General features: G+C 42.7%; 2 protein-coding genes across 2 annotated transcripts in view; one reads left to right on the plus strand and one right to left on the minus strand.

Annotated features, from left to right (window-relative positions):
• The window catches only part of LOC137889495 (neuronal acetylcholine receptor subunit alpha-4-like), an 11,143-nt gene extending 2,641 nt beyond the window's left edge, over window positions 1–8,502 (plus strand). The window contains exons 2-6 of the mRNA XM_068733377.1: window positions 463–614; window positions 2,272–2,316; window positions 2,411–2,520; window positions 4,299–5,736; window positions 6,501–8,502. Coding sequence (XP_068589478.1) covers window positions 463–614; window positions 2,272–2,316; window positions 2,411–2,520; window positions 4,299–5,736; window positions 6,501–6,626 — 1,871 coding nt within the window. The 3' untranslated portion in view covers window positions 6,627–8,502. The remainder of the gene's footprint in view (window positions 1–462; window positions 615–2,271; window positions 2,317–2,410; window positions 2,521–4,298; window positions 5,737–6,500) is intronic.
• Window positions 8,503–12,449: 3,947 nt separating this feature from the next.
• zgpat (zinc finger, CCCH-type with G patch domain) lies at window positions 12,450–17,261 on the minus strand. The gene is made up of 7 exons (XM_068733738.1): window positions 17,126–17,261; window positions 15,900–16,566; window positions 15,411–15,544; window positions 15,065–15,229; window positions 14,705–14,827; window positions 13,279–13,720; window positions 12,450–12,943 (listed from the first exon to the last, which is right to left on the minus strand). The coding sequence occupies exons 2-7, from the start codon at window positions 16,508–16,510 to the stop codon at window positions 12,805–12,807; spliced, it is 1,614 nt and encodes a 537-aa protein (XP_068589839.1). The 5' UTR covers window positions 16,511–16,566; window positions 17,126–17,261; the 3' UTR covers window positions 12,450–12,804.
• Between the last annotated feature and the right edge of the window lie 99 nt (window positions 17,262–17,360).

Raw genomic sequence — 17,360 nt, forward strand, 5'->3', positions numbered from 1 at the left:
TCAGAGACGCAGCGGATGCCCTCAGACTCGGATTCATGCTTCCGCTTTTTCCTTCTCTCATCTCCACCCCCCTCCACCCTCATCACTCAGATACAGTCCCTTGTAACCAAACGCCACCTGTATAATAGAGGTCACCCTCCTTTTAGATTACACTCTGTACAGTGAATCCTTCATGGCGGCATGGATCAGTTAAATCCATTAAAGATGAATGTATTGTAGAAAATATATTCAGTATTAATATTATGCATTTGAAATCGTGGCTTTTATTTCAAGCATAAAAGAGAAACAAATCAAGGCCACTGTCATAAATGAGCACAAAGGAGCAGCATGTACATGCAGTCTAGCAAAAGTATTGTTTTAAAGTTTTATAAAGACTTTTATTGGCACATAAGGGCTAAAAAAAGGTCAATGTTATTAATCCAGCTTTACTTATGTGTCTAATCTCTTCTTCTCTCCCCTTAGTTTGTTTCCAAGTTCGACCTCGTGCCCACGCTGAAGAGAGGCTGCTCCAGGATCTGTTCGCACATTACAATAAGCTCTCCCGGCCTGTGGAAAACACTTCAGACACAGTGCTGGTCCACTTTGGATTGTCTATTGCCCAGCTCATTGATGTGGTGAGTAAAACCTCACAGCATTGTTGCGTTTCACCAATAGCCAACCCTGGATGTCAATATTGAAGTCCAACTGAAATAAATTGCTTTTGTTTTTGTTTTTCTACTGCTACAGCATACATATCTGCTCTGTCTAGCACTTGCCTTGTAGTCTCCTCTGATGGAACAAAAGAAAAAAAAAACTAAAAAAAATCATAGTGGCTTCCATATTACTTAGAATCTCAATGTTTCTGAACCAAAAATTTCATAAAAGTTTCATAAATATTTGTTTATATCGGTGTAACGCCACGTGGTTAACATTGTGAACAATTGGTTATGTTCAGGCAACTAAAATACTTGGTTAAGGCTGGAAAAATTCTGTCACAATAATAACATAAAATGTAACGTAACTAGCGTAAATAAACAACAACCGCTTACGTAACAATGCATCAAAAAAGTAGTCCATAAGTCAATGTTTAGTTTTGGTTTCACATGGGACACAAGCAGTGGTCTCCTGGGTGAAAGTCCTGTGTTTGTTGTGTGTTTGCTTGACCCACTACCCTTAGTGGACTTTCTTGCTAATTTTACTTATTATTATTATTATTATTATTATTACGAAACTTTCAATAACAGTTGCTCGATATACTACATCCCTTTCTCTGTTGCACTACCTCACTTGTTCTGACTGAATGCAAAAAAACGTTGGCTAAATAGCTAATACGCTGATCAGCTGCTGCACATTAAACTGCATGAAAATATAAATGCAAATATCACTTCGCCCAGTAGGTGTGGCCCTTGAAAAGTTGATTTATTATTATGAATGTTGGTCCAATGCAGTTGTGTATAGTTTCCATTGTCCTCTATGTCTTATGTATCATATTCATCATGATCACTCTAGCAACCAGCTCAATGCTACGCCAGGAAAGAGAGATAAATCTAAATATACAGATCGCTTATCAGCGGAAATTAAACCATAACAGAAGAGGCTGAATTATTTTCACAAATTAAATTCAGTTGTCAAGTATGCTATTGCTGCCAGTAACTATCCAAATCCAGACACAGCTGGTCTCAACAAAAAACATCTCTATTCTCTCTTGACTCTTGTCTTATCTTTGCATTACAGACACAATTTATGTTGCAGGGTTTCTGTTGACTAAGGTAAACCCGTTTTTTTTATAAGGCCTTTAACTGCCATTTGGAACAATGCAAAGTTCACTGGTGCAGCTTCAATATCGAAAAGGTGCAGCCCGCATCGCTACGTGGGACGATTCTCCGGGTTTTTGACACACAATTAGGTGGCAGGGCTTGCTTCACATTCACATGTAGTGAGAGTCAGCTCCTGGTGAAGTTGTTCTCTCCTACAGTGCATTTTCACTGACTGCTGTGTCTCAGATGTTGCTGGGGGAGAGCTGGAGACAGCAGCTTGGCAGCGCTGGCAGCAAAGCACGTAGCATTACCTAATGTTTTTTTTATTTTTTTTATTGATGTATTACACAACTAATCTGTCTTTTTAAATAAAGGGTATGTTGATTTATTTTTGAAAGCGGCTTTGAAAAAATAACAAATGATGAATATAAAATGAAACCCATGCGATGATGAAGTCCAGGCTGACACATAATTCATTGGAAAGAAGATGAATGTCATAATTAATTTTTTCCCTCTCCTGTTTACATGAAATAAGGATGAGAAGAACCAGATGATGACCACAAACGTTTGGGTCAAGCAAGTATGTAATAATATAATTGGAGATAAAACACATGCTAATTATACAGTCCAATATAAAGCTACAGTGTATACATTTTATTAATGTTTTCCTACAGGAATGGAACGATTACAAACTCCGCTGGAAACCCGAGGAATACGAAAATGTCACCTCCATCCGTATTCCCTCAGAGATCATCTGGAGGCCCGACATAGTCCTCTACAACAAGTGAGGATCTGTGTCAATAGCTTGTTTTCATGTGAAGAAATTGGAAGAGACTCTGGGATCTCAAATGTTGCCACATTCAAGGCAAAACTAATCACATAGCAGCCAATGTTCACATTGAGATGATTTCATTCCAACAGACGGTATGACTGGAGGGAACACTTGAAGATTCAGCTGTTGTGCCTAACATCTTGTCCTGTGCCAATGTCGTAAAGTAATTTAGCTAAAATAAATGTGAACAAGGTCAGCCTTAATGGATGTGGTTACAAACACAGCTTGGTACATTGTACAAAGCAATACATTAGCCTGGGAATTATAAGGTGGAATGTAATTGGATGTGTTTCAAGGGGCCTCGGATAAAATGCATCCAGTGTGAAAAGCCCCAAGTAGACCTGTATTTAAGTCACTCTAAATCAGGGAACTCGGCTAAAACTAGATCGGAAACTGGCATGACAGCTAAATAAAAATGTTAAATTTGTGGCACGATAGAAACATGATTTTGCTTTCTCGTGATGAAATATCTGAGGCCAAGTCATTTATTTGTAGGAACTAATAGGGCAAGGCAGGGCAACTTCTTTTTTTTTTTTAAATCATATTTCGTGCACAGGGTATTCCAAAGTCCTTCACATTTAAACGCTGACTAAAACGAAACAAAACGAGGTTGTTTCATTCTAAACTGTTTCTTGATTTACATGCTCAGCTTAGTAAAGACGTTGGCTGCAGAGCTCAGAATGAGAGATTTCAACATAAATGATCTAATAATTGCTATATTGTTGCGTTGGTAAAAGGCTGTCGTTGGTCTTGTCTTCGGTCTTGAATCTATGACTACACTAAAATATCTGACTTGGGTTACCTCTATTTTAATGCTGGATTAGACTAAAGGGTAGGATGAGGGCTATGGTGGGCAGATGTTCGGAGCAGAAACGGGCAGAACAGAGTGAAAGCAACATAGAAGGTCCAGCACAAAGTGACTGATAGCTAACCTCAATATGTACTAAAGCTAATCGCAACAAGATGGACAGATGACTACGTCAGATGATGAGCTGAAGCAGGAAGTAATGGGAGGGGAGTTTAGGTGTGTAATGGCAGGGCTGGAATTATGGAAGGATTTCAACAAAGATTGATCAGATTATAGAGGCAGGAGATGAGACAGAGGAAGATGGGGCAGCTGTCAGTGTTCAGAGATTGGATCACTGTCTTCCTGTATCTCTTCTCTGGCACCACAAATAGCTTATTGTGACAGATTTCACATGTGATAGAGACATGTAAATCTGAGTTTAATCAGAATACATATATTATTAACAAATGTTGTGTCTCTGCTAATAAGAGCATGTTGAGGGTGATTTAAAGAATGGAAAACAAACTTTAAATTAAGAAGACTTAGAAGATTTGAATTATAGTAGATAGTTCTCTGGCAATTTTCTCCCATTGTTTTTTTTTTTTTTAATTCTTTTTGAAGAACATTAGCAATGTAAACGTTTAGCGGTTTGTATGCTTTGCACTTGTCACACTGTATAAAAGTCATCATTTGTTCTTCAAGTTACAAGTTCACTTTAGTCAGTGGTTAAAAATGGCAACTTACCAGCATTTTCCAACCGAGAAAAATGACCAAACTCACCTAACCCACTGAAGGCAATGGTAAGATGTGGAATTAATGGTATCGCTTGAAACACTTGGCCGGAATAAAAGTATTGTAATGCAACCCTTGATGAAGGTATAAATGTTAAGTACATTTTCTCCCCACTTTTCTCCCCTCTCATACCCCGTTGTTTTATCTGCAGCGCTGATGGTGACTTTGCGGTGACTCACCTCACGAAGGCACATCTGTTCCACGACGGTCGGATAAAGTGGATGCCACCGGCCATCTACAAGTCTTCGTGCAGCATTGATGTCACCTTCTTCCCTTTTGACCAGCAGAGCTGCAAGATGAAGTTTGGCTCGTGGACCTATGACCGCGCCAAGATCGATCTCATCAGCATGGCCAGCGACGTGGACCAGATGGACTACTGGGAGAGTGGCGAATGGGTCATCGTCAATGCAGTGGGCAAGTACAACACCAAAAAGTACGAGTGCTGCACGGAGATCTACTCAGACATCACCTACTACTTCATTATCCGGAGGCTTCCGTTGTTCTACACCATCAACCTCATCATCCCCTGTCTTCTTATCTCCTGTTTGACTGTGCTGGTGTTTTATTTGCCATCGCAATGTGGAGAGAAGATCACCTTGTGCATCTCAGTGCTACTGTCCCTAACGGTATTCCTCCTGCTGATCACAGAGATCATACCGTCTACATCGCTGGTGATTCCGCTGATTGGTGAATATCTGCTGTTCACCATGGTCTTTGTCACCCTCTCCATCGTAATCACCGTCTTTGTTTTGAACGTACATCACCGGTCGCCACAAACCCACAGCATGCCTCACTGGGTGCGCAGAGTATTCTTGGACATGGTGCCGCGAGTCCTCTTCATGAAGCGTCCGCCGGGCACAGCCAAGCAGCACTGCAAGAAGCTTATCGAGATGATGCACCGTCCGACCACCATATCTGTGACGGGCAACTCGCTGGCCTATTGGACAGGGTTGGAGACGGGGCTGAGACAGATGTGCCAGGTGGAGAATGCACTCCCAAAGACTCCATCCGACAGTCCAAGCATCCATGTCTGCTCGCCCTCTCCACCCTCTTCCCCTGTTGAGGACCGCAAGGAAGATGATCACCCACTGACGGCCAACATCTTCTGCCGGACCACATCCGGTCAGTATTCAGTTCTCTCTGAGAAGCAACCCCCACGGGGACACAACTCCGCGGCCTCGTCTTCTTCGCAACTATCCTTGCCCCCAGCTTTGCCAATGGGTCCACTCCACAGCCTTTCCAAAGACGAACCAAATACAATGGCCCCAAATGGCCGCTCCCTCAGCGCAGAGCAAATGTGTGACCGACAGAGGGAGCTCCCTCAGAGAGCCGGACACCGGTGTCGCTCCCGCAGCTTCCAGTATTGCTGTCTGCACGATGAAGGGCCTGGGCTCATGGCGATCGCAGGGTGGGTGAAGAAACAAGCCCGTACAGATCAACCAGCAGGAACCGTCACGGCCGAGTCAACTAAAGATGCGAGTACCCAGCAGAACACCGTTATTCCAACTATATCCCCAGCTGTGCAACGTGCCATAGAGGGAGTTCAGTACGTCGCCGATCATCTCAGGGCAGAGGATGCAGATTTCTCAGTGAGTTGAAACTACCTTAATTTAAATAATTGGTAAAGCCTTGATAAATTACATAATAGTTATATATATCCAATCTGTAATCATCTGTGCAAGTCAAAATTCTCAGTGTATAATCGTGTATAACAGGCTGTGCCTTGTAATCCAACCGTGGGTGTTCCTACTACGACCTGTGTTTGCGGAATTACTTGCATTACATAATTGAGAGCTTCCCAGAGCAAATGACCATCAGACAAGTGACAGTTTAATGAGACTTTACCTCACGTCGCACCATGTGTCAAACTGCCGGTCTCTAGTTAAATCAGTGAAAATGCATTTTGATAAGAAAGGCAAGAAGCTTTTTTCAGTATACAGTACAGCACTGATTCAGTGTTAATTGCCGTGTCATTTGCAAAAGAATGAAAGCTGTCTCTGTGGAGTGGGAGCAGAAGTTTGAAAATGTGTACAATTATTCTAAAATAATAGAAATTTAAAAAAAAAGGTATAGCATTCATTGACGCCAGTCATTGTCAGGACTACAATGTACTTTCTTTGTCTCGCTAGAAAAGCCCCGTCTTTGGGACATTGGGACCTCTGTAATTTGACCCTGAATATTTCATAAGAGAGACGAGCAAGAATTGACTGACATTTAGGCGATAGCCGCCTCATAATGAAAAAAACCAGCCATTCGAGAGAACTCAATGAAGGGTGAAAAGTGACAGCTGGTAAAAAGAAAGGTGTGGTGAAATTCTGAAATGTCCCTCTGTGCTGTGTCTCTTCTCTGCTAGGTGAAAGAAGACTGGAAGTATGTGGCCATGGTCATTGACAGGATATTCCTCTGGATGTTTGTAATGGTGTGTATACTGGGATCTGTGGGACTCTTTCTTCCTCCTTGGCTGGCTGGAATGATCTAGAATCTCGCCATTAACGGACAGGGAGTCCACGAACACTTACGGGAAACAAACTGTCTTATCTCTTTAAAAAAAAAGAAGAAAAAAATATATATAATTTTTTTATTTTTCAATGGAACTACAAGTCCCACGCCTTGGTCTTGCCCCAGGTTATCAAAAGGCTACTCACGGAGAAACAAGATGAAATATCTCTCATTGATTCCACTGAGCGTATAAATTCTTTATGAGGGCAAAAGGCCAACAGCGAAAAAGTCCTTCTTCGCCACTCAATTTTGACATTGAGTTGTATAGCCCACGCTGTCACCTTGTATAACAGAGAAGAATAGAGTTTGACCAATATACAACTGCATACAACACCACAGAGGACATAAGATGTTAAGAAGACTGTAAAAGGTTTGGTTTAAATCCCAATTTTCACATTCCTGCTACAATGTCAATGTAAAATATTCAAGTTTCAGTGCGACCTGATTGAATTTCTGGGAGGGAGTTGTGCGTGTTTGTTCATGTGACGTTTTTTTTTTTTGCAGTGGTCATTGATGGGTAGGATTGTCTAATCGTAGCAGTTAAATAAACACATCATTCAATATTTCTTTTGTTGCTACCACAGCACTTTGGCGTTAACAGGGAGGGATTTAAAGTCACTCTCCGGTCATGCATAGCCCTTCCTCCCCCCCAACCCCTGCCAATGTTTTCTATTGCTTGATAAATGAGTAGAATAGCAGTGGAATGAGCGGCCTGATTTTTCTTCTTTTTTTTGTCAAGCATGACTTTCAAGACTGTAATATTTAGGTATTGATATTTAAAGTTTCAGGTGAATATCAATAAATAACTTTGGAGACATTTTTTATTTTTTATCTGAAATAAAGAAAACCAGCCTCCACACTGCATTTCACACTGTGTACCGTGCAATACAATCATGACAGGGCAGGAAATCGAATTGCTATCAAAGTGCTGAACAAAAACAATAAAAGAGCTGTTCTTGGTTTGTTGAAGGTTTCAGGCAGTGGTGGACAGTGGAAGGAGTGAAAGTGTGATGATGAAACCACTTCTGAATATTTATGACAAAAGAGAAACCTGGAGCGGTGCCAACGAGCAGAGGAGTGTTGATGGGACATTTTAAATCGTTACACCATTAGGGTAAGACACCAGTCACCAAGGTGTCACCTATATTGACAGTAAACATGTGGTCCATCCTTTACCATACAAAAAAAAAAGAGTATTGTTTATATTATTATTTGTATTCACGTTATTATATACATGAGGCTGACTTTATTACGGAAAGGCTCCAAACTTTCCTTAATAACATCCCATTTTGTTAATTTAGATAGTGCATGACTTTTGCGGCTTTGCTTAATTAATCTTTTCAATATCTGCAACAGCTAAATGAACAGATGATTAGGCCATTGGTTCTGTACAAACTGCTAACACTTTTATGGAAAGGTTAATTGTGCTGCAGTATGACACACATTATCAGATGAAGATGAGCTGCATATAGTGTTTGTATTAGGTGCAGGGGTGGAAGTAACGAATTACGTTTACTTAAATTACTGTAACAAAGTCGTCTAAAGATTAATTTGAGCTGCGGCTCAGCAGGGTGTGTTACATTGTTCTCGTCATATAGAGAGTAAAGGGGCTTATAAAATGATGATGGAATTATATGATGGCGATTGCCATGCTATTTCATGTCTTACAAGCTGTTTTTTGGGATTGATACAAATTATTACACATTTGGCAATAAATTAATAAAATAAAAAAATGTACTACTCGGGAATTGATGGTCAACAATCCCTCCAAAATACCACATTTAGATACCAAGACCTTGAGGAACACCACAGAAAATGCAATGCTGTGATGTGGTATTAAAAACCTTTGACATTTGGAGATTTCTGTAAGAATTGCATTTTTTTGCAGATTGAATGTCAAGTGCTTCTGTCTTCTTCTGTGAAACCCCGTTATTGTCACTACACCTAGATAAGTCATACATTCTCTAAATGCCATAGGTCTCTAGTTTGTGGATGTAAAGTGTCATGAGGCTGTGATTATCCAAGAGGTCACATGTCACATTATAGTGACGTCAACTTTTAAAAAAATGCTCTCACAATGTGACATGGCTACCATGGGTAGCATCATCATCACACAAGAACACAATTAAGCTCATTGGATCCAGTAGAGTCTCAGCTTTCCAGTCACACCTAATTTATACAAATCCAAGGCTAATTTGGGACCCCGGTATGCAGAAATATTAAAATACATCTTTTTTAGTATATGCAAAAATACCACATTTATACTGAATTCTAACAACTGCATGGTTTTTGCCCAAAAACTGGGCATGTCTGTAAAGGGGAGGCTCAAAATGGAAGCTCAAAATGGCAATGCCAGCTTTCCCTCGCCAAAAATTTGGCCTAAAATTTGAGAGTTTTCAGCCCCTTTACCGACAAGCTAGCAGGACATGGTACCAATCAGGTCATAGCTTCGTATGACGACAGTACCTTCGCTCTAGCTTCAAAACTGAGGCAGCCTTCGGATTATTTATGTTTCTAACTTGTTAATATGTCTACCAAAAACAAAAAAAGCGTTAAATTCCTGTTTACAGCAAGTCATCACCTCTTGTCCACTTTAATCCTGTTCCCATACGTCTGCATCCTGCTGCTCAGTGAAATCCTGATTTGATTAGATTTAAAATCTAACGTTACACCTGAATGCCCATAGTGATGCCCTTCATCTTGACCTCAGCCAACAAACTATTGTATTTCCACCGACTCAGCAGAGGACCAACCGGTGATCATTATGGAGAAACACACAGGAGAAAATTGCAATCAAGCACAATATGGAAAGGCAGCACTTTAAACAAGGTGATACACCTGCAGAGCTGTGTATTTATTCATTGAATCCAGCACATCATTGGCAGAAGAAAGGCTGGATGATGGTGTGAAATACATAGCAGCTTTGTTGCAACTTCAAATGACTTAAAAGCACAGCTCTATAAAAAAAAAAAAAAAAAAGTAATTCTTTTGTGTGTATGCAAAGATAATATATGAGCGGATATTCATTTCCATTTGTCCTTCCAGTTTTCCCTGGAAACACAATAAACGAGGATGGTCTTTATTGAACTACAAAAGTTCCATTATATGATAAGACGTGCCGTTTCAGCAGGGACTTCATATGTAAAACTCTGGTATTATTAATATCATGCAAATTACAAACGGGCATGTCACAGAGTGGAGCTCCTTAAAGGTCCTCTGTATGCTGCCTCAAGAAAGCAATGCAAATGCCACGCAAGTAAGGAGAAGCTATCATTTACAACTAAATGTCATTTTGTTACATTTACCTTGATGACAAATTGACCTTCAATGCTAGTTTCAATTAAGGGATCGTCTTTACAGATACATATGCTAGGACTTAGATAATTCATTTAGACAAGGAGACTTTAATTGAACGTGATGAACCGGACAGTAATACTGTTAGTTATGGATGTAAGCGCTGTGTGTGTATTAGTATGTGCATATGCGTACTAGTTCTAGTCCCCCGCTGGCTTCTTTCCAGCTGATTCATTTTAGAAGGAGAAGCCTGTAGGATTTGAATATGTACATGATGATGAATATTGGCTACATATGATACAGTGTTAAAAGTCTGAGGCTAAATCTAACAGGTACCGGGCAAAAAGTCAGCATTCTCACGAGTTGATGAACCGTGTAGAAATTGGAATAAAGGAGCAGCATGTTTTGTGTATCTAGGATAGAGGTAGTTAGTCCTAATATTGCAGTACAGTATTTTAAATACATATAATCTTTCTGACATAATCCCACAAAAACGTAGTTTGTTTGCAATGCTTGCTTTCATTTCTGGACAGTTGTAAGCAACTGGTCGTAACCGGTTAACAGGCCTGGTTCTTAGGTTTCATAAGGCTTGAACCACATCGCGTAACTATCATCAGCGTAAGGAGTTTGCTCGGTTGTCATGGAGATGGATCTCTAGGCATGTAATACAGACGCCTGATGCGGCTGAGAGGCTTAGAAAAAGCTAGAAAGTGGACCTAGTTCAAGTGTACGTGGTCAGAGCGGTGCTTTGAGCTAAATGCTAACATGCTGATGTTAAGCAGGTTGACTATTTTACCCTATAGTGGCAGCGGCTCCCACAAACTTTGTGCCAATCCATATGGTCGATGTTGAGCTATTTCACACGATAACTGAACATGTTGCACTGCTGGTTACACCAAAGTCATCAGGCTTCATTCTCTGGGGAACGCAGATGTTCATTTAGTAGACGTTGAGCTATTCCAGTGTGGGCCGAAGCGGCGTACAAGACCGACCGACTGACATTGCCAATCACTAGTCGTGTTGCTAGCGTGGCTGAAAATGGATGAAATCATAGCGGTGAATAGTTCAAAGACGTACAACTTTGTTAGTTATTAGGAAACGCGGTCTAAATTTGGAACCACAGAGAATGCAGGTAGAAAACACTGAAGCCCAACCTACAGGTCGTCCCCCCTGTAGCCTGGCAACCCTCAGAGCTGAACAGCCTAAAGTGAATTCCTGAGTAAAACATCTGTCAAGGTGGCCTTCCAATCAATTTTTCCATCACATCTCCTTAATCACATAATCCAGGTCCTGATAAGTGCCGATTAGAAGAGAAAACTCCCCTAATAGGCCAGTCTGAATCCACACACGAGACAGACGTCTGCAGGAGTGTGCAGCGCATACAGACGACCAAGGATGTAGACAACACTTAGACCTGAGACACACACACACACACACACACACACACACACACACTGAGTAAATCTGCTGTTGGCTGTGGGGTGATACCGCCAGGGACCCGTAAATGAGGTAAAGCGTGAAGCACAGACCCTCGAGGGATCCCATTAAATCAACACACGCGCTGCATTTTTGCCATTTTTTTTTTTTTTCCCCCAACAACGATCAGCAATTTCAGTGTGATCCCTCCAGTCACCGGCAATCTAAAAGTGCTGCCACTCATCAGATCGGAGCGCGAGAGGGGGGGGGGGGGGGGGGCTTCCCTCAGGACACACAGTGGGTGTGTGCGGCTGCCCTCTGCTCCGCCCCAGAGTCCGTCCAGAGACTTCAAGGAGGGCTTACAGAGTGCACTGTATCTCCCAGCTGATTGCTTTAACACGAGCTATTTACTATCTCCTTCTCCTTAGGGGACAACGCGACTTGCTGATGGTCACCACTTCTCAAGACGTCTTTTATGGACTCAGGGTCACACTAAACTTTACATTTCTAAGCCCTACTGATTCTTTTGGAAGGCCTTTATTAAAAAGAACGTTGAACATATGCGGCAAATACAGTAGTTTTGTGTTTCATGCTGCATCGCATTAAGATTATAAATTGCTCGTAAGATGGACCTCATCTGGAGCTACCTAACACCTTAACTTAAACCTTTACTTGAGAGTGTGGAAGGCAGCGAGGCGGACGTAGTCACTACTCAACCCACCCACCGCCTACAGACGATGTGTGTCGGATCAACGAGCAGACAAGGTGCTCTCCAAATTCATTATTTAATAGAGGGGTATTGGTCGTGGCTTCAAAGATGCTGTGTATGAGCCGGTAAGAGGCGTGGGCGGATGGAGGGGCTCCACTTCAGAACCGTGGAAAGGTCTCCCAACTCCCGAGGTTGTAATTTAAAAGTCAGCCAGAAATCCGAGCAAAGGTATACTGCACTTACCATTGGAGCAGCCTCTGGCCGGAATTATTGAAACCTCTCTCCGAAAAAGCAAAACAAAAGAACACATTAAAAATTTGGTGGTAGAGAAACGCACTACATAGGTGTATGGTTCAAAAAAAAAGAATGAAAATGGCACATTAGTTTTCTCCAAACAGTGTTTTTAGTGTGGATGAAGAAAAATACACAAAATGTTCATCACAAATCAAATTTAGTTTGGAACATTATTGTGAAGGGTTCAATTAGGAACCCAACAACCGCTCGCACAAAATAAAACTGCTCAGTCCTTCGAAAACTATAATGAGAAGCAGAAATGATGTTCAGCAAATGCTGCATTCTGCATAAAATGGGCATCGCAGCTGAGTCGAATCCATGATGCCGGTGAGAAATAATGCAAAAAAATTTATAGCAAAAAAACTGACAACAGGCAACGGGCAAAAGTTCATTTCAGGCAGGCAGCGCTTCCCTTTATCCTCAGAGGCTTTTGAGAGAACTGATCTTAAAACTCAGTCATCTTCTTGTGCGTGTCGGCCTTCCGGTGCTCTCCCTGGATGGACAGCTCCTGGGTTTTCTGCTGGGCCAGCAGCCGGCGGGCCGCTGACAGCTTCTCCTCCAGCTGCTTCACTCTGGAGGCGTCCCTTTGCACACACACAAAATAACAAACAGATTAGGACGTGGGGAGACGAGCTGGTTTTAGATGCACTTTGCAGAATAAGCTGGCGGCGGAAAACAAGTGTCTAACCTCCGATTTCTGCACCTTATTTACAGTTTAACTCCCCCAAAGCCATCTCAACATAGCAACTCAAGTGCTGTGTACGTATGCGTGTGCATGGGATTGCTGATGCGTCTGTACTCTCCATGGAGAAGGTTTCATTGGTTGCGTTGGAATGAAGTGATATTAATGACGTCTTGGTTCCGTTTGCACTTATAGAAATGTATCATAAACGAGCAAAACACAGGAGTGAGTACCGACCTGCCCGTCTGTCTGCTGAGTGACTCAGTCAGTTTCTGGATCTCCCTCTCGGTCTGGGACACCCTCTCCGCAGCCTGGAACACCTTCACGTTCAGAGTCCTCTTGGTGCTCTTCCCCCCCCTGTAGGCCTCCACCCCTGTCGCCGCCGCCGCCACCGCCGCCGCAGAAGCAGCAGCAGCACCAGCAGCACTACCCCCCTCGGCGGGACCGGTGCCTTTGCCTTCTAGCTTCTGGTTGAGAAAGTCAAAGACGGTACGGCGCCCTCCGGTGGCGACCCGGGGCTTCCTGCGTCTCTTTGGGCGGCCCGTCGGCGTGCCGTCTTGGGCGACCTTGCTCTGGGTGCGTCTCTGGGTGAGCTCGGCACACTGGTCCAGAGACCTGCGTTTGGGTAGAACCACGGCCAAGACCGGCTCTACTCGACCCTCCTGCATCTTTCCCAAGCCTGAGAAAACAAAAGCGATTGAGTGAGGAAGAGGAACACGTGTCTATGCAAAACAACATTCTAAAAAAAAGGTACAGATGGGTTATACTTTTATTTCATTTAACATGTGAAATATGCTTTTTAATGACTCTTGTCAACCGATGGTACCCAGCTCATTACGTTTAACTGTTCGATATCTTTATTGCATCGTTTGTGACCCATGATTGGAACTTGTTTGTCCACCAATATGAGTGTTCTTTTGATCACTTGCCCCGTCATGAAGATGTACGAACGTGATAAGATGATTAGAATGTCACTCAACGAAAGGGAGCTGTAATTCCGGTGCGCGGGTACTCCTTGTATTGCAATATTATTGATTGTCTTTTTCTATTTAGGTGCAGCCGGCACAGCCACAGTGCAGAGCCCAGGGACCAACTTCAAGCTCTGAGGCCGAATGCTTTGGTCAAGGGCAGAGGCGGTAAGATTTTGTAAATGGAGGGGTAGGAAACCCTGGGGAACCGTGAACACAACATGCAAAGACGTGCTCCGGTCGGCGTGTTATCGGGGCCCGAGCACTGACATCAGTGCGAGGACCCTGATGAAATGTTGTTGTTGCCGTGGTGGCGAAAACGTGCCTTTCGCCACGAAAACAAGAAGTTATTGTATCTTCAGCGTATGATGTCCAATCTGCCCCAAATCTTGTGGGAGCAATCGCAAGGAGAGTTGCTTGTTCATTAGCAGAGTTCTTGTTTTGTTGTGTTGGGTCGAGTAGGCGGCCCACCAGTTCCCCCGACACGTGGGAAGGTGTGAGGGCTCGTTCGTCGCTTATATGTGTGTATATATATATATGTATGTGTGTGTGTGTGTGTGTGTGTGTGTGTGTGTGTCAAAAGCTGGTGAAACATTTGTATGAAGTGTAGTGCAGCGAATGACTCCTCTTGCGTTTGTTCACAACAGAACGTTATGACTTCAGAACCTAACGTGTGGTTGATGTTGTGCACTTACCTTTCCCATATTCATAGCCCATTTTGAGCATGAGCTTGGATCCGATGCCTCTGGTATGCGCCTCCCAGCCACCAAAATGTGCACTGTTCACCGTGTCTGTGGATTCTACAGCAGTGTCCATAACTGTTGGGTAGCAAGTGAAAGTCAAAGTAGAAACAGTCAGTTACTTTGTCAAACAACTTTCAGACTAATTCAAATGTTCAAATCTTTACTGGGGAGTAGAATGGAATACTAGGCCATTAACTGGAGGAGGCTTATAATCCGCCTGAAAATACACCCAAGTCACATTTTATCTTTTGCAAGATTTGTAAGACTAGCTCATGTTTTGATTGGGTATGGCAACACATAATCCATGGACACCTTTTGCAAAAGCCACATCATGTCCATCTCCAGTGTCGTCCAGGTCAGAGTCAGAGGAGAGCGGGTCGTCTTCTCTCAAAGGCGGGATAATGCAGTCGGCCTCGAGCGCAACATCTTTCAGCAGCACCGAGTCAAACTTCACAGTGTAGAAACCACTGTCAATGTCTAAATAGAGAGAACACATTTGAGTGAGCGAAACACTCAACTGAACAGGAATCCTTTCTCTTGGTTGTTTTGTCACAATTGTATTCAGATTGACTTTTTTTAGTAATCTCAATTTTCAGAAATCTGTTTGATTTTTACTCGAAAACACGTTGTCAACAAACTGGCCCTCTCAGCGGAATACCTTTTATTTTGGCGGGGTACCAGATGCCGTCCTCATGTCGAGCCAAACAGGAAGAGCCCTCTTCAAGATTACTGAGGTCAAACTCAAGGAACTCTCTGAGCTCCGACACATACACCACCTCGCCGTGGGAAAACCTTCCAAAAAAAACAAAAACAAGGATAAGTGAAACAGAACTGAGATCAAGTGGATTATACACTAAATAATTGAGGGATTCAACCAATATGGCTTATTGGAGCTCATACTGTACTAGAAAACGAGTGAAAAATCCTTAGAGCTAGTCTTTAGACAGTTGTGTCTAAGAAAACATTTTTATTTTAACACGTTTATTTTTAGTTTTCTGTTGCTATGGTCAGCCTGCATCATGTGGACAATGGGTGACACTTGCTGGATAATATCTGCTACTACAAAGAAGGCAGAAATAAGCAAGTTTTAACATGCAGCAATCTTTTGCATGTACAACGGTAAAAAACAAAAACAGTGGTACTCTACCTGCAATTCTCCAGGAAGCGGCATTTGTCCTCTAGGTAGTAAGGACAGGGTTTCATAGACTTCTGGGTGGGGTAGACGTAGAGCACTCTTACTTGTGCCTCCTCTCCATCCGACGCTTCCGCCCCCATCACCATGGCATTGTGATACTCCAGTGTCCCCCATGTTGTCCGGTAGGGCGCTCTTACTTTGGTACCACTGAGTGCATCTTCTTCTTCTGCCTCTTCTTCCTCCTCTTCATCATAATCTACCCCACCTTCCCCCCCATTGTCTCCATCTCTAGGATCAGAGCTACTTCCCGATGACTCCCCGAGTTTAGAGTAGAAAGCAGCCATCTCACCGTCCAATCCGCCATTTGCGCCGTTTGTGCCAGCTGCTGCCTCTGAGGTGTACGCCTGCAGTCCATCGCCGTCCTCGAGGCTGGCCAGAAGACGACTCTTTTTGACAGACACCAGGCTGGACTCTGTGAGCTCTATCAGCTGACAAAGGTCCTCTTTCAGTTTGAGCAGGTCTGACTGCTGGGAAGGGTCCAGGCCAGCTGACAGAGCTGACTCCACCTGCTGCAGCTGGGCACCATAGGCACTGATGGCTGCCTCAAGGGTTTCTTCCTCCATGCTGACACTTGGCACGGGGCAGGACAGGAATGGACAGCATCAAGCCTCCAAGACACCTGAGGAAAGAAGAAGATAGTTAATTTCAAGTGGAATCAAGTGAAGACATTTCAGCAGAATGAGAAGATAGATTGATTGAGCTGCACTCCTGCAAAAATGACATTATCCTTTCTCATCGCACAAGAATACAACTGATCCTTTCCTGGATCGTATTTAAGTCATATTTTAGTGACTATCTATTTATAACGGAGACTCAGTGAATTGGCAGACTGAATTTGGAAGGACACAGTAAAAGAGAAGATGACTGTGATCATTGATTTAGCTAATAACGTTACGTTACCACTGAATCAATGCTAACAAATTCTGTGCTTTAACGTTACTGTAATAACAATTAACATTAGCGTTACTTCCTACACTGACGGTATGTTATGGAAGCTGTTGTGTAAAATGTATAAAGCTCCCCCATCTAACGTAATTAGGTAACTACTATCAACATTGCCAAAATATCTAACACAGCTTTGAATAGATAACCCAGCTTTATATCAAAGCTAGTTTTAGCTAAATGTTAGCCGCCTTAAAGCTAACTTTAACAACCGATTATAATAACACTAGCATTACCTTCGTAATTAGCCTTGCGGTCTGACATCCACTGCACCGACGGAAAAAGTGACAGCCATGAAAATATGTGCTATGTTCAGAAATTAAGTAATTGAAATTGCTAAATCCTCCAAGTCGGACACCACTGTAACCGGTCCAGTATCACGCTAACATAAAATAATGAATGGTACATCCGCGTTGTGAATGATAGTTTCTTTCAAAATAAAACAAATGTTTTCAGACATTGGATGGTTCT

The sequence above is a fragment of the Cebidichthys violaceus genome, unplaced genomic scaffold, assembly GCF_023349555.1.
Source record: "Cebidichthys violaceus isolate CVI_PGR_0920_01 unplaced genomic scaffold, fCebVio1.0.p SCAF_6, whole genome shotgun sequence".
Classification (NCBI taxonomy): domain Eukaryota; kingdom Metazoa; phylum Chordata; class Actinopteri; order Perciformes; family Stichaeidae; genus Cebidichthys; species Cebidichthys violaceus.